Genomic DNA, 19,541 nt, shown 5'->3' on the forward strand with positions numbered 1-19,541 from the left:
GTTTCTATCCCCTACAGGGCTCTTCCCTTCATGATGGTGGGAAAAGAACTCAGGATCCCTGGGACCATGGAAGTCAGGTGTAAATAAGGTTGCCAGATCAAGTGCAGCTTTCTTGTCCACTTCAGTCATTCTTTCCCAGATGAAGGGCCGCTTGGCAGGTACCCCCAAACAGACCTGATCATATTCTTGGCTTCACCTTGTATTATCTTTTATCCATTTTTGCCCTTCCCAAGTTCTTCCTTCCGATCATCCTCAGGCCCTCCCATACAAACAGCCTACCTCTGGTTTCCCTTTCCTCCCCAGGCCTGGTTTTACTGTCTCTGTACCCTTATTTGGTGATTCTGGGAGCATCACCAAGGTAATACATGCCTTGGCCAGCAATTTCATTGAACTAGTACGTTCTCATCAAGGCAGGCTCAGACCTGACTGGATGAGTAGGAACGTCCAGGAGAGGGACCTGGTAATTGCAAAGGCTGCCAGACCAGCCAGGGGTGCTCAGCGTGAGTATGGCTGCGTGCATGTTGGGCTGCACTGGGAGAAATATATTTCCTTAATATCCAATCTAAATAACCCCTTTTGAAAACTGAGGCCATTTCCTCTTGTCCTGTAACTCATTACCTGGAAGAAGAGACTGATACCCACCTCGCTCCAACCTCCTTTCAGGTAGCTGTAGAGAGCGATAAGGTCTCCCTTCAGCCTCCTTTTCTCCAGGCTAAACAACCCCAGTTCCCTCACTGGCTCCTCATAAAAATTGTTATCTGGACCCGTCATTGCTCTTCGTTGCACGTGGTCCAGCACCTAAATGTCTTTCTGGCAGTGAGAGGCCCAAAACTGAACACAGCATTGGAGGTGTGGTCTCATCAGTGCTGAGTACAAAGAGACAATCACTTCCCTAATCCTGCTGGCCACACCGTTCCTGATACAAGTCAGGATGCTCTTGGCCTTCTTGGCCACGTAGAACGCTATTTGCTCATATTCAGGCAGCTGCACACCAACACCCAGAGGTCCTTTTCCACCGGACAACCTTCCAGCCATTCCTCCCCAAGCCTCTAGCATTGCATGGGGTTGTTGTGACCCAAGTGAAGGACCCTCATACAAGTGGCTTTGGCTCAATGACCCAGCCTCTCTAGATCCCTCTGAAGAGCCTTCCTACGCTCCAGCAAATCAACATTCCCACCCAACTTGGTGTCATCTGCAAACTTACTGAGGGTGCATTCGTTCCCTTGGTCCAGATCATTGCTAAAGATATTAAACAGAACTGGTCCAATTACTGAGGCCTGGGGAACATCACTTGTCATCGACTGCCAAGTGGTTTTCACTCCATTCACCACAACTCGTTGGGCCCGGCCATACAGCCAGTGTTTTACCCAGCAAGGAGTGCACCTGTCCAAGCCATGAGCAGCCAGTTTCTCCAGGAAAATGCTGTGGGAAACAGTGTCATAGACTTTACTAAGGTCTAGGCAGACAACATCCACAGCCTTTCCCTCACCCACAAAGCACATCACCTGGTCATAGAAGGAGATCAAGTTAGTCAAGCAGGACCTGCCTTTCATTAGGAAACACTCTGCACCAATATCAATTGGAGAATTCTTCTATCACTTCTTCAAAGTGCTCACTGAAAACTTCCTCTTTCTCTACCCTCCTGAATCCTCTACAATTAGCTATAGAAGTCTTAAGGACTTAAAGAAACTCAGAGAAGAGACATAGGTCATTAGCACTTTCTGCATTTTAACAAGCCCACAGTGTATGCAGTGCTGAGACCATGAAGCTCAAGTGCTGAGAAGAGACTGAACAAACCTCTCAAGGAGACAAAGTCAGAGGCAAAACCCAAAGTACCTTGAAGCCTTGATGGACTCCACTGAGGACCATTACTGAGAAAGCCTCCCTATGGACTCGTTAGAGCAGATAATTGGAGGCTGTAAGTAAAGGTAGGCAAAGGCACTGTGCAGGTGGCTCTGATGCTGAGTCAAGCCTTGGTTTGTTCCAAGAAGCAAAAAGGCCAAGCTCTGACCTCAAGCCTATGAGAAGGGGGATCCTGTCCCTCCCAAGTGGCTCAGGGCCCTTCCTGGGGCAGTGGCTGTGGGGGCCGCAGTGTCCAGTGTAGGACATCAGTACAACTCTCCCAACTTCCCCGTTGGGCTACAAGGAGGAAGTGAGGCTATTTGCTCACACTCAGGCAGCTGCACACCAACACCCAGAGGTCCTTTTCCACCAGACAACCTTCCAGCCATTCCTCCCCAAGCCTCTAGCATTGCATGGGGTTGTTGTGACCCAAGTGAAGGACCCTCATACTAGTGGCTTTGGCTCAATGACCCAGCCTCTCTAGATCCCTCTGAAGAGCCTTCCTACCCTCCAGCAAATCAACATTCCCACCCAACTTGGTGTCATCTGCAAACTTACTGAGGGTGCACTCGTTCCCTTGGTCCAGATCATTGCTAAAGATATTAAACAGAACTGGTCCAATTACTGAGGCCTGGGGAACATCACTTGTCATCGACTGCCAAGTGGTTTTCACTCCATTCACCACAACTCGTTGGGCCCGGCCATACAGCCAGTGTTTTACCCAGCAAGGAGTGCACCTGTCCAAGCCATGAGCAGCCAGTTTCTCCAGGAAAATGCTGTGGGAAACAGTGTCACAGACTTTACTAAGGTCTAGGCAGACAACATCCACAGCCTTTCCCTCACCCACAAAGCGCATCACCTGGTCATAGAGGGAGATCAAGTTAGTCAAGCAGGACCTGCCTTTCATTAGGAAACACTCTGCACCAATATCAATTGGAGAATTCTTCTATCACTTCTTCAAAGTGCTCACTGAAAACTTCCTCTTTCTCTACCCTCCTGAATCCTCTACAATTAGCTATACAAGTCTTAAGGACTTGAAGAAACTCAGAGAAGAGATATAGGCCATTAGCACTTTCTGCATTTTAATGAGCCCATCGTGTATGCAGTGCTGAGTCCATGAAGCTCAAGTGCTGAGAAGAGACTGAACAAACCTCTCAAGGAGACAAAGTCAGAGGCAAAACCCAAAGTACCTTGAAGCATTGATGGACTCCACTGAGGGCCATTACTGAGAAAGCCTCCCCATGGACTCGTTAGAGCAGATAATTGGAGGCTGTAAGTAAAGGTAGGCAAAGGCACTGTGCAGGTGGCTCTGATGCTGAGTCAAGCCTTGATTTGTTCCATGAAGCAGAAAGGCCAAGCTCTGACCTCAAGCCTATGGGAAGGGGGATTCTGTCCCTCACACGTTGCTCAGGGCCCTTCTGGGGACAGTGGCTGTGGGGTCCGTGGTGTCCAGTGTAGGACATCAGTACAACTCTCCCAGCTTCCCCATTGGGCTACAAGGAGGAAGTGAGGCTGCAGTGCCAGGAGGTCATCATGTCTTCTCATAGCCCTTGGTCACAGAGACAACTTCCCCACAGAAGAAGACAAAGACCTGGGTTCTATTGGCTCCTTCCACCCTTGCCAGCACCCTTGGCAATGTCCATCCCAGGCTGTCCCACACCTGCCCCTGGTTTCCTGCAGGCTGTAGACACTCAGTTTGCTTCCCCACCGTGCTCTCCCCTGGGCATTTCCACACCTTCACTGCTGTCTCTCTGCCCTCTCCAGCTGTTCATTGAAACACAAAGCCACAGGCTGATCATCAACTCTCTCTGGGTGACCTCTTACACCACAGCTCTACCCTTTGAGTGACATTTCTTCTTCCTCATGTCCAGTCTCCACTTTCCCAGCTGCACTTTAAAGCAGCTTTTCTCTCTCTTGCTTTTATGCACTTCCAAGGAAAAGTCAAAAATCTGAGAAAGCACCCTTCCAGCAGGTAACCCAAGTCATCAGCTTTCTTGTGGCCTTTCACCTGACCAGACAGAAGTAACCTCACCAGGGTCTTCTCAACCACGTGACTGCTGCTGGCTATTTCAGCTTCTCGGATAAACACAAACAGGCCATGTGCCTGCTGCTGTCCTGTCAGGTACCCAGGCAGAAGGGACACGGCAACCCCTATCCGTGCCCTCTTCTTGGATAGGGCTCCACCATAGAAAGAGGTAATGACAACCAACAGTGTTGGACCAAATGCTGATCCCAGGGATTCTGGTTATGACTGGCTCCTAGGAGGATTTTGTACCCCTGATGAGATTTGGGCCTGATTATGAATCCAACTTCCCACCCTCCCTACCATCCACTTCTTCAGCCTGGATGGCGTCACTCTGGCTATAAGGAGACTCTGGGAGATGATGCCAACGGCCTTGCAGAAGGCCAGGCACACACCATGCCCTTGTTTCCCCTGACCATTCTGGTTCAGCAATGCCTTTCTTGTCCTTCAAGTGCCTGGCAATTGCTGCTGGAGGACGTAACCCATCACCTTCCCAGGGACTGAGGAAGACTGACCAGCTTCTGAGTCCTCATCCCTGCCCTTCTTGAAGATGAGTTTGACATCTGCCTTTTCCAAGGATCTCAGAACCTTTCTGACTGTTCTGTCACTTCTGAGGTCACAATTCAGAATGACAGGCAAGGGTGACGTATCAGACAGGAGCACTTGTAAAGAGCCTGTCCAAGGCGGGTGAAAGGAATGTCACTGGGATGGTGGAGGTTGTTCGTGGAGTCACACAGAAATGTCAGAGCTCTGTGAGGTGCCCAGATCTCAGCTGGCCTTGTGCACTCCTCATACGCCCAGGGGTAATAAGAGACAAGAGTCCTTCCCTTTTACACCCAGAGGCAGTGCACTACAGCAGTCACAGTGTCTATCTGGCCTCCTGCTGTCACTCCCAGAGGCTGAGGGGCACCTCTGCCCTGATGTGTGTCACCCTCCTCTGCGCTCATCTGAGGTGCCACATGATATGAGGAATGGACACAGGGACCTCAGTTCACGGACACATATCCCAGTGCTGCATTCAGGTGTTTTCCCAGGGGATGTTACTCTTAAAGTGAGACACTCTCAACCTTAGGACATTGTCTATCCCACAGGCCTTCATGGAACCATAAATAATAGCTGATGGCATTTCTGCTCACTCAGCTTCCTTGCACCTCATAGACACAATGTGCATGCTTATGTCTCATCCATGCAATGCAAGCATGGAATTCTGACCTAGACATTTGGTGTCCCTCCATGAAGGTTCAGCCTTTCAAAGCTGGGATGAGAGGCCAGTGCTGGAAATGGTGGTTGTCATATGCTGGTCTGTGAAAATGGCCCTGGGGCAGCTGCCCCGGGGTGCATGGAACACAGGCAGAGACCAAACCCTGCTCTACTGGTCCTTCGTGTTTCTCCCAGGAGCCTGGCTGAGTAAGGATGCTGCTGTGTCACACAGCTTAGCTCTACACTGGAATTTTCCTCTCACAGTCTCTTTCAAGCCTGGCCAGTCCCATCTCGCACCTCCCCGCTCTCTCTGTACTACAGCACAGCCCAGCCCGGCCCAGCAGAACAGCCCAGTGTGGACTGGTCCCATGGCACTGCCCACCCCAGGGTGCTGCAGAGCTCTGGGCACTCACACTGCAGCCCCAGCCCCTCTGAAGCGCACAGCAGCTCCTGGAGGACACAGAGAGGTCTCAGCCTCCCCACTGGCCCCAAGGCTGGTGCTTGCAATAATGACAGAAGGAAACAGAGGCCAGTCACTCTCAGGCTCTCCTGTGGTCATATTGTAAGTGATCCTCAATCCCAGCTGCATTTGCCCTCTTCTCTGCTCCCACCAGCCCCACTACCCAGGACAGCATGAGAGTCCTGGCCCTGGGGCTCCTCAGGCAGCACCCACATCTCTCCAGTCTCCCCTCCTTCTACCCGCTGGGTGCCCACTGACTCCCATGGCACTGCAGAGTCCTTGTTTGTGGGTTCAGCAATTCAATGCTTCATTTTTTAGGCACCTGTCCTGACCTCTCCAAATGAAATTCCAGAGAGATTTGAGATGCGATCAGACCAGTCATACATGATGCAGCCTGAGGAGATAATGGGGAGCCCATACACCATCTCCACTGCCACTGGACTCCAAGAAGAGAGCTTTTAAAAACCAGAATTTCTGGTCCAATGGAACCCAATTTTACTGTGAGCATATCCCAAAACACCAGGAGAACACAGAGAGAACAGACTTTAAAAGATCAATTCCTTGTAATTTTTTTTTGTCAGTAACTTTGGATGAAGTATCCAGCCTTCAGTCTCTGCACCCAGAAGATATCGTTTTATTGAAGACGTGCTATTGGACATCTGACACAGTGTGGTGCAAGGCCCAAACACAACAGGATCAAGATTCAAGAGAAGTAGTATAAACCTAGAAAATTATATATAAGTACAATTGTAACAGAGGGAAAAAAAATCTCCTGGGCTAAGATAAACTCTAAGAAACATGCAGAGAAGGGGAGGTAGGTTGATGTCAGTGAAACTACGTCAATTGCATGAGTTTCCATAGGGCATCCTTGAGCTCCTGGTTCCTCATGCTGTAGATGAGGGTATTCCCTGCTGGAGGCACCAGTGAGTACAGAACAGTTACTGTCAGGTCCAGAGATGGGGAAGAAATTGACGAGGGCTTCAGGTAGGCAAACATGATAGTGCTGATAAAAAGGGAGACCACAGCCAGGTGAGGGAGGCACGTGGAAAAGGCTTTGTGCCATCCCTGCTCAGAGGGGATCCTCAGCACAGCCCTGAAGATCTGCACATAGGACACAACAATGAAAACAAAACAGCCAAATGAGAAACAAGCACTGACCACAAGAAGCCCAACTTCTCTGTTGTAGACATTTGAGCATGAAAGCTTGAGGATCTGGGGGATTTCACAGAAGAACTGGTCCACAGCATTGCCCTGGCAGAGTGGCAGTGAAAATGTATTGGCAGTGTGCAGCAGAGCATTGAGAAACCCACTGCCCCAGGCAGCTGCTGCCATGTGGACACAAGCTCTGCTGCCCAGGAGGGTCCCGTAGTGCAGGGGTTTGCAGATGGCAGCATAGCGGTCGTAGGCCATGACAGTGAGAAGAAAATACTCTGCCGTGGCCAAGAAGACAAAGAGAAAGACTTGTGCAGCACATCCTGTGTAGGAAATGGCCCTGGTGTCCCAGAGGGAATTGGCCATGGCTTTAGGAACAGTGGTGGAGATGCAGCCCAGGTCAAGGACAGAGAGGTTGAGGAGTAGGAAGTACATGGGGGTGTGGAGGTGGGGATCCACACACACAAGGAAAATGATGGTTGCGTTCCCCATCACTGTTGTCAGGTATACAAGCAGAAGGAGCAGAGACAGAAACAGTTGCAGTCTTTGATCAAGCCCTGAGAAACCCTCCAGGATGAACTCAGTAACTGCAGTTCCGTTTTCTGGTCCCGTGCTGAATTTCAGTTCATCCTGCCGGGACAGGAACATGGCAATGAACAAGTGTGGTGCTTTCACAGTCTGGATGAAAAGTTCTGTCCTTCCTTTTCTGCTTCTTTCCCTTCCTGCTGTCTTCCTCTGTAACACAGGCAGAGACAGTCCTTCAAGCATTTGTCATTTCTTAATTTTCCTGGTTTACATTTTAGTTACGGTCCTCAGATAAGTTGTTCTTTCTACCTTTTTCAAACAGTCACAAAGGATTATTTCTCCAGAACAGAGGATTTTAAAGTGGCTGTTAACTATTTCACCCCATTCCTGGGAAATTCCAAATCCACTCAGACCCATTGCAAACATCTATCACACTTACATGCAAAATTTTTCTATTGAAAAAATGTTAAACCATCAAATCAAATCTGATCAAATATATGTCATGAAACCTGTTCCTTCTACTTCTCAGTACTTGCCTTTTTGGACTTGTAATCTCGGATAATCTGTTGATTTCAAAGTAAGTAAGATCAAGTATCTTTTTTGGAATCCCTGGCTTTCTTCCACAACTTCCTGCCCTCTGTTTCTTCAGGAAAGGGAAAGAGGGTGGATGAGGGACCAAGTACGTCTTGCCTTCTTCAGTATTCTAAAGAATGACTGAAATGTGTTGTGGTTCCACTCTGTCCGTCACACAGCCTCATCTGCCTGCACCGAAATGCAGCTGTTTCCAAACACTTGCTCAGTGCTATTCCTGTGAAATGTCCTGACCTCAGTGCAGAGCAAGAGAAGAGTGTCTGAAAGAGATCTGTAACCTTTCTTTTCCATGCCAGTTATAGGCTGGGAGGACCCAGCCTCTGGCGTTTTCTCTTGTCTCTACTGACTACAGAGGGAACCTGGGGAAAACAAGTTCTCGCAGGCACCTGCAGGGAAGTAGGTGAAACTCACCAGTCAAGTCTCCAATCTCTGATTATTACTTGTTTTTAAATCCAAATACACATCTAACAGCAGGAAGCACAAGAAAAATGCACGCAATAAAGGCTGATGTTTTCTTTTCATCTTTAGATTTCTTTTTAGGCATAGGAAGGAGCAGAGCAGATGACTCCAAAAAGAGGATGATTCAACATGCAAGAGGAGGAGAGGGAGGAAAGGAGATGGTGGGTTAGAAGCAGAGAAACAAAGCTTCACAGACTGTGTTGCCCCCTCAGGCTCTGTCCCAGGGCAGGATGGGTAGCCCTTGCACAAGGAGTGAAATGGGAAGTTCAGTATTGGGCAGTACTCCATGTTTGAGGTGACGTTTCAGCCTGGGGCTCAGGCTGGTCTTGATTTTGTCTCTCGTCTGGCATAGGGCAATCTCTGCACTGGCTTAGTCTGGAAAACTTTCTGAGATTAAACCACTGGCTGATTGGATCAAAAGCTCAAACTCAGCCACCCACAGCAGTACGAGCACAGTGAACCAGTGAATCAGAGGGGACAGTCCCCGTTTCCATTTTCTGGGTCCATTCAAATGCTCAAAGGGCTGTATCTTCTCACTCTGTTGGATGACACCTACGTTACCTAAAATTATTCTTCTCCTGAATGCACTTTCCTAGAGAAATCTGCAGATTTGCAGACAGCTTATGACGAAGCAGCTTCTCCTAAGGCCCGGCATCGTCAAACCTGCAGCTAGCCTGTGCGACAGTGAGTGAAGAAATACAGGATGTGCAGGTGAAGGATATTCAGGTGAAGAAGGCCTTATTGTGGCTTTGCAGAGAGGTTACCCTCAGCACAGTGCTTATAATGTCGGCACAAACCCCAGCAGTCAGTGTGAAGGAGCTCAGCAACACAACGGAGGAGGGAGCAATGCTCATGTTTCACAGCAGCTGGTGCTGTGAAAGGGGATGATCCTGCAGAAGAAGCAGTCTCTACACCGGGCACAGAGGGTCTAATGGCATACAAGATGGTGGGGCTGAGCATGGACAGAGATGCCATTCCCCAGCAGCTAAAGATGAGCCTGGAGCACATCTAAGAGTTCGTAAGGACAGAGCAAGAGTGAGGGGTTGCAAATGGTCCTGCAGCAACTGAAAGAAGGTCAGAGAAGGCAGCAGAGAAGGAGGTCAGACACTCATAAGCAGCTGCAAAGACATCTCCAACAAGAGACTGAGAAACAAGTGAGAAGGAATGACCAAAGTGAACCAAATATCCAAGAAGGACAAGGTGAGGAAGGGGTACACGGGGCTGTGGTACTTGTGATGGAGCCAAACCACGCAATGGTGACTGCATTCCCCATGACATCCAGCACATAAATCACCAGCAGCAGTGTAAAAAAGGGTTTTCAACTCTTAACTCTTGAATGACTGTCAAGACCTTTAGGGAAAATATTCTTGTTATGGTACAATTGTGAGCATCCGTTTCAGTACCTAGTCGGTTGAAGGTGTGACAAGGGTAACTGATATAACACCTGGTGAAATTCACCTTGTTATCTTTGTCAACCTTCCTTTCTCTTTTCTTAGTCTTCTTTTTCCTTCTTCAAATGGGCGATCAGAACTTCATTCTGTAGGTACTCGGTTTTTCTCTATGTTTTTACCCAGCAAAATGAAACAAATACTGGTCCAACCCACTTATTTTCACACACAGTAGATGCCTCTCCAGCACTGCTGGTTTGCATGGGTACTCTGGACTGCCAGCTAGGAACTGATATTTCTGACAAAAGCATTGGTGCACACTCGAATGGAGTCCTGTGTGCAGTTTTGGAACTCACCATTTTAAAAGAAAGTGAAGGTCCTTTAGTGTGCCCAGAAGAAGTCAACAAAGTTGGTGAAAGGGCTGGAAGGCATGTGCTATGAGGAGCGGCTGAGGACTCTGGACTTGGCTAGTTTTGGGAAAAGGAGACTGAGGAACAACCTGATTGCTCAAACTATCAGAGGGTGTCCGGAGGAGGGCGACCATGATGGTGAAAGGTCTCAATTGCAAGGTTTCTGAGGAGCAGCTGAGGTCACTTGGTTTGTTCAGCTTGGAGAAGAGAAGGCTGAGGAGCGACCACATTGCAACCTACAACTTCCTCAAGGCGAGCAGTGGTGGAGGAGGTGCTGATCTCCTCCCTCTGGTGCGCAGTAATAGGACAAGTGGAAATGAAATGAAGCTGCATCAGGGGAAGTTCAGATCAGAAATAAGGAAAAGAAATAAGGAAAAGATTCTTCACTGAGAGGATGGCTGGCCACTCAAACAGGCTCCCCAGGGAACTGGTCACAGCACCAAGCCTGTCAGAGTTCTAGGAGCATCTGGATGATGCTCTTAGTCATATGGTTTAGGTTTAGGTAGTCCTGCGAGGAGCAGAGGAGCTGGACATAGTGATTCTCTGGGCTCCTTCCAACTGGAGATATTCTAGGATTCTGTCATTCTAGAATCCTTGTCACATCTGACTGAACTGTTCTGTTCTGTTCTGTTCTATTGTACTCTATTCCATTCCATTCCATTCCATTCTAAACAAACCAGAACTCCTAGTGTAAAACAACTGCCAGGTCATGTGTCTGTCACTGGCAGGTTCTCAGGCACAAGTGACATCATAGTCAACACCACAGCCCTGTGTCTGCTGATGGCCAGTCACTCAAGCACACTGGAGACTAAAGTAAGCCCATGTTCCCCTCCATGGCCAAGTGCCTCCTACTGGCCTATGACCTTCTCAGAAACCATAGATGTCATAAAAATAAGCCAAAACATCCGCCTTCTTGTGGCCTATCAACTGATGAAACAAAAGTAAAATCATTGTGATCTTCCAAGACATGTGTCTTTCAACTTCTCCAGTAGACACAACCAAACCATGTTCCTGCTGCTGACCTGTCCTGTACTCTAGTGGAAGGGACTTGCCAACTCATATTCAAGGCCTCTTCCCAGAAGGACTCACCAGGAACTTGGGCAGAGAGGACCTCACAATCAGTGTGCCAGCCAGGCACCTTCTGCTGGCCTGTCAGTTTGCTGACAGATGTGAGCTTAGAAGTACCTATCCCAGCCATGAGCTGACCTATCAGCTCCTTCAGAAAGAAGTGACCTCACAGCCCCTTTCCCAGCCATGTTCCTGCTGCTGGCTTCTCAACTCCAAAGAGAGAAGTGACCTCACAGCCTCCCTCACAGCCATGTGCCTCCTGCTGGTCCATGAGATCCTGAGGCACAGCTGACCACACCACAGCACGCTCACCCATCTCCTCCTTGTGACTTATGAGCTGATCAGATGCAGGTCACCTCACATTCCTCTTCCAACACCATGACATTGCTCTTGGTCCTCACGATCCCTGCCCTGCCCCAAGGAACCACACAGCTGAAGGCAGGGCGAGGAGACAGGATGATTATGAGCACGTTAGAGTGTGGGAAAGAGGGCTTCAGCAGTTAAGGTAGGGCTGTGGGATTAGAGCTCACCTTTCAGGGTTAGGGATTAGGCAAAGGCTTAGGGGCAAGGTCTGTTGTTCTGCTGAGGGTGCCTGGTTAGTGTTTAAGGCATAGGTTAGCTTTGTGGGCTAGGGTTTTGGTTAGGGCTGGAGCCAGGGCTAAGATTAAGGCTAGAATTTAAATACCAGAGACAAAAGCTAGGGGCTAGGGTGAGCAATAGGGTAAGAGTGCGGGTAAGGGATTGTGGGTTTGAGATTTGGCTTAGATGTAAGGTTTGAGGTTAGGGACAGCTTAACCTCAGTTAGGTTAGTACTGGTGGATTGCTGTCAGGGTGAGGAGTGGCCTTTAGGAACAGGTTAGGGCTTAAGGTTCCTGGTTAGAGATAGTGTCTGGGATTCACATGAATGTTTCACAGCAACATCACTATAACCCATTTGTCCTCCTCAAAATATTTTTTAATCTTTTGGCCAAGTCTCTCCTCCCTTCCTCACACCTCTCATCTCTCTTGCCCAGCCTTCTCCTAACCTCCCACAGTGTGTCATCTTGTTGGGGGCAGCTTGCTGATGACCTTCATGGCCTGACAGTATCTCTCTCCCTGCTGCTGACCAGTCAGAAGTGACCTCACAGCCAGTGTCTGAGGGGAAACGTTGTGCTGCTGTGCTTGAAATTCCTCTTTACAGCCTCTTCACGGCCCACCCAGCAGCGCTGGGGGAAGTTGATGCCCTGCACCATTGCAGAGGTACCCTGCTTGCAACCCAGCTCATGCACCAGAAGGGTTCCTGGGCTCCCTTTCCCACATGGGTGCTTCAGTCAGCCCAGGGTATCTTGGATGCAGTGGCCACCTCTGTGTAAACAATTGAATCTAGCCCAGAATGGGAGTTTTTGAAAAACATTGAAAGCTATGCAGAGAAAGCAATCTGAAATAGCTTCTTTTCTGGCAGTATTAGGCTTTTAATGATTTTTTAATTAAATGTTGCTGATCACTGAGGGATGCTGCTAGTATCTGGCTCGTTGGAGGACTGTCCACTACTGGCAGCATTCACACTTGATCATCTACTTCTTCAGTCCAGATGTCAGCTATCTGCTCTAAGGAAACTACAGGAAATCACTGTCAAGGACTTGGAAACGTTCAGGTAAACAACACACCCTTCTTTCTCCTCCCACATGGATTCAGCAATCTCTTTCTTGTCCTTTAGATGCCACCAGCACCCTTCTGCCCCTTCCCACATCACAAGCCTTCTCCATATCACACATTTCCAGAGGAGAGCACACGAGGCAGTGCACATCAGTCCAGGTCCTCAGGATGTATTCAGAAGAGAACCAGAAGTGATTTCTCCCAGCAGGCCCATGACTCCAATGGGTTCTCGGTGTGGCTCAGAGCTTTCCTGAGCATTTTCCTCAGGGTTCCCCTTCCCCCCCAAACTTTCTAGTCTAAAGGCTGTAGATGAAGGGGTTGACCAGGGGTGTGAGGAACTTGTAGAGAAATGATCTCAGGAAGACTTGTCTGGGCATCACACACCCAAGGTAAGGGCATCATGGAAAACAGTGGCACAAGTGAGGTGAGAGGAGCAGGTGGATAAGGCCTTCTGCCTGCGCACGCTAGATGGGAGATCTGCCCCAGGGTGACAGCTCTGATGCACACAGGATGGCCACATGAACAGAAAGGATCTAAAAAGCAGAGTGTGAACGAGAAGAGCATGAGTGTTATAGTGGCCTGGGCCACAGAAATGTATCTGGGACGTGACTGAAATGATTAATGTTGATGACAGAAATCGCCCTAGGGAAGGTGCGGTTGTCCTCTGGAGACAGATGTCCCAGTTCATGAGACTTGTAGACAGCAGAGGGTGGCACACAGCCCAGTTCTGACCATAGGATATGGTCCCACTCAGCAAGAACAACAAACACAAAACCTAATAAAGGCTGGGGCAGTAAGGAGTTCCACTATGAGTCATACATTGAAGAAGATGGACACACGATTGCTTCTGGAAAACATTCAGTCATCATTTTCCACACTGCTTTCTTGAGCTCCCGGTTCCTCATGCTGTAGATGAGAGGGTTCACTGCTGGAGGCACCAACGAGTATGGAGCAGCAACCAGTAAATTCAGGGATGGGGAAGAGATGGAGGGGGGCTTCAGGGAGGCAAACATGGCAGTGCTCAAAAACAGAGAGACCACAGCCAGGTGAGGCATGCACGTGGAAAAGGCTTTGTGCCGTCCCTGCTCAGAGGGGATCCTCAGCACAGCCATGAAGATCTGCACATAGGACACCACAATGAAAACAAAACAGCCAAAAAAGAGAAAAGCACTAAATGTAAGAAGTCGAAATTCTCTGAGGTGGGCACCTGAGCAGGAAAGCTTGAGGATCTCTGGAATTTCACAGAAGAACTGGTCAATGGCTTTTCCCTTGCACAGTAATACTGAAAATGTACTGGCAGAGTGCAACACAGCATAGACAATTCCACTGCCCCAGGCAGCTGCTGCCATGTGGACACAAGCTTTGCCGCCCAAGAGGATCTCATAGTGCAGGGGTTTGCAGATAGCAGCATAGCGGTCATAGGCCATGACAGTGAGAAGAAAATACTCTGCTGAAAGAAAAAAGACAAATAGAAAAACCTGTGCAGCACATCCTGTGTAGGAAATGGTCCTGGTGTCCCAGAGGGAATTGGCCATGGCTTTGGGAACAGTGGTGGAGATGCAGCCCAGGTCAAGGACAGAGAGGTTGAGGAGTAGGAAGTACATGGGGGTGTGGAGGTGGTGGTCGCAGGCTATGGCAGTGATGATGAGGCCGTTGCCCAGGAGGGCAGCCAGGTAGATGCCCAGGAAGAGCCAGAAGTGCAAGAGCTGCAGCTCCCGTGTGTCTGCAAAAGTCAGGAGGAGAAACTCAGTGATGAAGCTGTCATTGCCCATTTGCTGCTTCTGGGCATGGGGACCTGTCCAAGGAGAAAAGGCAGTGAGAAGATAATGCAGAGTTGTCTGAGCAAAGTCTATTCAGTTTCCATGGACACACCCTCCCCCCCCCTCAAGATGTCCTTGCCCATTTCAGGGAGACGTTTCTGATGCTCCTTGTACGAGCTCCGCATGGTGCTGCTGGAGGTGCCACTGGGAGCAGGGAGCACTGGTGTGAACTCTTGAGGGGCAAGTCCTGCCCTACAGAAATAGGTAAATAGGAACACAGAGTCATCTCGGATTAAATCTACTTTTGATACCAATGAGCTTTGCAACATTGCTGCTCCCAATTCACTTGACAGCAAAGTGACGCTGCAGGACAAGAGGATTCCCTGTGGCTTAGTACAGAGTGAGCGGAGCTGGTCTGTCTTTCCATCCTGGATGCCCTGGGTTTGCAGCTTTCTGAGGCTGAAGATGATCACACTGCTGTGTTTCCATGAAAAGCCAGCAGACACTGCTGAGAGCAAAGTGATGCACTGCAGACCACTAAATGTCTCACCCTTACTCAGGGTCTCAGCACCTTGCTTCTAGACCACAGCACACATGGCTCATTTCACCAACCCAACAGCAGGGGTTTTTTGGCCATAGCATCTCTGTGCTTAGCCATGGGGTGTGCAGGTAACACAAAGATGCTGTGAGAGATGTTTTCATCCTGAAAAAAAACTCACAGCTTGGAAGGATACTAGAAGAAGTTACAGTAGGTGTTTCATGATATAATCTCACTGAGGGAAAAGCAGCTGATGCCCCAGCCCCACAGCCTGCAGTGCCCACAGCCCCACAGGTGAAAGCTGGGACACTTGTTCCCATGGACACAGCTGCAGGAAAGGACCCACAAGATCAGGGGGTGACTCTGCAGCTGGAACTCCCCTCCCCAGACAGCCTGACAGCAAGAACAAGATCCCAGCAGCAACACCACAGAGAGCTGGAGGCACAAGGGCAAATACAGCCAGGGTGCGGCTGAGAGAGGACAGAGGGCAGAGGCAGGTGGGCACTGGGGACAGCGTCCCCCTCCCCAGCTGTGCGTGCCCCCTCCCCGACACCACCATTGCTGGGCAGCCGCTCTCAGCCCCTGTGCTCTGCAGAGGGCCGCGGGCACGTGGCTGGAGAGCTGCAGCACGGCTCTGCTGGAGCTCTGGCTGCAGAGGAGGGGGTTCATGGCTGGGACCCCACAGCCCTGAGGGCAGAGGCTTGGGTGGGTGGGAGAGGAGGCCAGGGGGCTTGCCCAGAGGAAGGGGTCTGCACTGGAGGGGATGCTACAGGGATTTCTGAATTTTCCCTACAACAACATTTCTGCTTTTATTTTCCTTTCATTCCTTTATCAAAAAAAAAGTGCTGCCTGGACATTTTCCTCCTGGGAGGAGTTTCCCTGTGCTATGTCTTTTCCTTGTCAGCACTCACAGACCCCATCCCAACTTCTGTGCACTCACGCTGCCCTACACACACCTTCCTGTTTGCAGGGCACTGGCTGGGTGCCTGTTCCTGTTCGGAGGTTCCAAAGACCGGGGCAGGACAACCCTGCAGCAAGGGTGCAGCAAGGGTGATGCTGGTGCTGTTCATGGGCAGAGGAGTGGCTGAAGGCACTTGAGGAGGCTCTTAGCAGACCAACTGACTGCTCAAAGTTACAGCTTAGGGGTCTCAAGGACTTGTCCGAGCTTGACAGCTCCTTTTCTATTTGTCTTTCCCTCCCCACCCTCCATCTGCCATTAGGCTCCTACCCTCAGAGCAGGAAAACAAAAACACAGACTCAGGAAATTTCTTTCTCTCTACAGCAAACCCTGCCTTGACCTTCCTCTTGAAACATCCCCTTGGAAGTTTCCCAGTGGTGATGTGGAGCTGTGAGCAGCCCTGACCCACACAGGACCCTCTCGACAGCAGAAGGACCCTGCTCGGCCAGAAGTTGATCCTTCCACGCACAGCTTCTTTCCCCAGCGCCGTGGGGAGCTCACAAAGGGAGGCTGAGTGCTGAGCTTGGCAGATGTAGAGTCCCTACCCCAGCACACAGCCCCTGGGGCACAGGGACCCTGCTCTGAAGGACAGCCCTGGGCACCCCTGGCTGCACACACACATTCACACCCCTGCAGCTGTCCCTGGGAGAAGGCAGCCATCGTGCTCTGTCCTTTTGATGGTGCAGCAGGGAATTCCTGCTCCAAAGCATGTCCTTCTCCTCTGCCCTGGAGAAAGAGAATGCTCCTGGAAGCTCATATATGCTTTGAGATATTCCTGCTTTTGGATGTCTCTCCAGTAAAACCAGTTGCATTGCCCTGCATCCAGAGACTTACCACGTAAATGGCTGTGAATATTTCTCCCTCACCAAGGTCTCAGCATCCTCCCATACCAGGCTGCCTTTAACCTCTCTCTGCCTCGTTCCTCTCCCCTCAGCTCCTGCAGGCAGTGCCCTCAGCCCTGCTGCGCTTGGCAGAGGACCTGCTCCTAACACAATCTGTTTCTTTGCAGTGTTGCCTGTTTGCTATGAGCTCTCTTTGTCCCAGGAGCCCGACCCAGCTCAGCACAGAGGCCCAGCCCAAGGTAGCACTTTCTCTGTCCCCTCTGGGCTCCCTCCAGCTGTCCCTGTGAAACAGGCTTAAGGAAACCCTGATTATCTCTGTCTCAGCTGGGGAGAGAAGCTTCTTTCCGGCTGTGGCATTTCCCTGCTGAGAGATAGCTAAATAACAACATTTCCTGGCCCATCATTAGACAGGACACCCAGGCAGAAACAGTCAGGATTCTCCTCTACCCCTGCTGAGGGAGGGGATTCAACTGAGTCATACAAGTCATAGTTTCCTTCATTTGTAGTCCTGGGGCTCGAAGGGGCCTCAGCTCCCTCCCATGCACACCAGAAACCCACAGGAGTTGGGATTCCTCTTGCCCCTCTCTGATCAGCTGGTCATCAAAGAGACACCCAGACACCTGCATGTCAGCTCCTTGTCCCACCTCCCAGGGCAGTTAATGGTGATGGAGGCCAGTAGGGAGCTGTTTAGATGCACATCTGGTGATATCTGAGGTGCTAGAGGCGGTCAAGGATATGTGCAGGTAATGCAGACAGATCGAAGATACGTGCAGACAGATGGAGATACAGGACCACATTGGGGACATCTTCTTAGATGCTCTTGCAAATTTTTATTTGGTCATTGTGGTGGTTTAGCCCAGATCACCACACAGTTTCTCACTCACCCTCTCCCTACCCAGCAGGATGGGGGAGAGAATTTGGGAAGAAAGGAAATCTCGTGGGTTGAGATAAAAACATTTCACTAAAATACTAAAAACTACACAGATAACAGAATATAATTATATTAATATATACAAAATATACAAAATGAACAATGTACGATTTCTCACCACGTGATGTCCAAATGACCAACACAGCCCGTCCTGAGCAGCGATCATGGAAATGACACCAAGCAGCAAGCAAAGAGGGGAGAGAAGCCAGCAAGGTAGAGGGAACGATGCCAGCAAGCAAAAGAGATGGAAAGGATGCCAAGGGTGCCCAAATGGGTGCCAGAATGGAATGCATGCCCCCTCCCATGGGCAACCCCCACTTATATTCTGAGCATGACATTTATGGCATGGAATAATCTCTTTGGCCAGTGTGGGTCAATCATTTTGTCTGTCTTTTTTCCCAGCTTCCTGCATCTGCACATTAATGAGACTTTAATGAGACTTGGAAAGCCAGACAGTGTCCTTGGTCTCATTAACAACAACTTTTTATCATCAGAGTGTTCTTATCAACATTCTTCACACAAGAAATCCAAAACACACTGGCTACTGAGAGGAAAATTAACTCCATCCCTGCCGAAACCAGGACAGTATCCACCCCTTATTCCATACCATTTGCGTCATGCTTAGAGATATACACACAGATATCAATATCTCAATCTATCAGCTATCCCTCCAAAGTCTGTTGAGTTGATTTAGTCCATGACTTTGGGCCCCATCTGTGATAACAGTCTCTCAGGGCAGGACAGATGGAATGTAGTGTGGGGTTGTTACATACTGCATCTGGAACTCGTAGCTGGTACCTTAGGCGCAGCTGCTGTATCACGTCCATGGTCTGCAAGTTGAAGATGTTTATCTCGAAGAAGTTGTTGGGCACCAGTTCTGGTTCCATCACCACTGTATGTCGCTCAGTTTCATCGAAGCTCATTCTTCACGGACGAGGGTGATTCTTGCTGCGATATCTTTGAAAGAACATAAGAGAAATACAGAAATGATTATACACAGTTCAAGTGATTAGCTACTTTCACCTAGAATCAAATCTCCTTGAGGTACACATCGGACTTCCCCATCCTCCTGCATCACCCACCAAGTACATCCACGTCCTTGAGCAAAAGCAATCCCGTGGGTGGGTTTGCCTTTGCCCAGGGGAGAAATAACCCAGACTGTTTTCCCCAACATATTCCTTACATGCATCACAGGAACTTTATCACCATCTACAGTATGTAAAAGTTCAGATTGGGCAGGGCCAGCTCGATTGATGGATCCCCGAGTGTTGACTAGCCAGGTGGCTTTTGCTAAATGTTTGTCCCAGTTTTTGAAGGTTCCACCACTCATTGCTTTCAGTGTAGTTTTCAGCAGTCTGTTCAATTTTTACAGAGGCTGGTGCGTGACAGGGGATGTGATATACCCACTTAATGCCATGCTCTTTGGCCCAGGTGTCTATGAGGTTGTTTTGGAAATGGGTTCCATTGTCTGACTCTATTCTTTCTGGAGTGCCATGTCACCAGAGAACTTGCTTCTCAAGGCCCAGGATAGTGTTTTGGGCAGTGGCACATAGCACTTACCTTGGTGGGTTTCTGGGAGTGTGATGTGATCAATCTGCCAGGCCCCTCCATATTTGTATTTCAACCGTTGTCCTCCATACCACAGAGGCTTTAATCGCTCGGCTTGCTTAATCACAACACGTTTCACATTCGTGGATAACCCGTGCAATAGTGTCCATGGTTAAATCCACCCCTTGATCACGAGCCCATTTGTATGTTG

General features: G+C 49.5%; 2 protein-coding genes across 2 annotated transcripts; both read right to left on the minus strand.

Annotated features, from left to right (window-relative positions):
* Positions 1-1,109: 1,109 nt before the first annotated feature.
* LOC147596465 (olfactory receptor 14A16-like) lies at positions 1,110-7,325 on the minus strand. The gene is made up of 5 exons (XM_086771416.1): positions 6,364-7,325; positions 4,381-4,475; positions 3,875-3,957; positions 2,012-2,139; positions 1,110-1,239 (listed from the first exon to the last, which is right to left on the minus strand). The coding sequence occupies exons 1-5, from the start codon at positions 7,323-7,325 to the stop codon at positions 1,110-1,112; spliced, it is 1,398 nt and encodes a 465-aa protein (XP_086627542.1).
* Positions 7,326-13,559: 6,234 nt separating this feature from the next.
* LOC104474193 (olfactory receptor 14C36-like) lies at positions 13,560-14,525 on the minus strand. The gene has a single exon (XM_086770174.1). It carries the CDS (start codon positions 14,523-14,525, stop codon positions 13,560-13,562), a length of 966 nt encoding a protein of 321 aa, XP_086626300.1.
* Positions 14,526-19,541: the final 5,016 nt, after the last annotated feature.

Source organism: Chlamydotis macqueenii, chromosome Z (genome assembly GCF_036417535.1).
Source record: "Chlamydotis macqueenii isolate bChlMac1 chromosome Z, bChlMac1.mat, whole genome shotgun sequence".
Taxonomy (NCBI): Eukaryota; Metazoa; Chordata; class Aves; order Otidiformes; family Otididae; genus Chlamydotis; species Chlamydotis macqueenii.

Bases quoted from the DNA above. Each gene is read 5' to 3' on its own strand.
- LOC104474193 (XM_086770174.1), bottom strand. From the start codon at position 14,525: ATGGGCAATGACAGCTTCATCACTGAGTTTCTCCTCCTGACTTTTGCA.
- LOC147596465 (XM_086771416.1), bottom strand. From the start codon at position 7,325: ATGTTCCTGTCCCGGCAGGATGAACTGAAATTCAGCACGGGACCAGAA. The intron at 3,958-4,380 runs GTCAGTCTTCCT...GGTACCTGACAG, and splicing joins GGATGAGGACTCAGAAGCTG to GACAGCAGCAGGCACATGGC. The intron at 2,140-3,874 runs GTGAGGTTACTT...TCCTCCTTGTAG, and splicing joins ACGTGGTTGAGAAGACCCTG to CCCAACGGGGAAGTTGGGAG.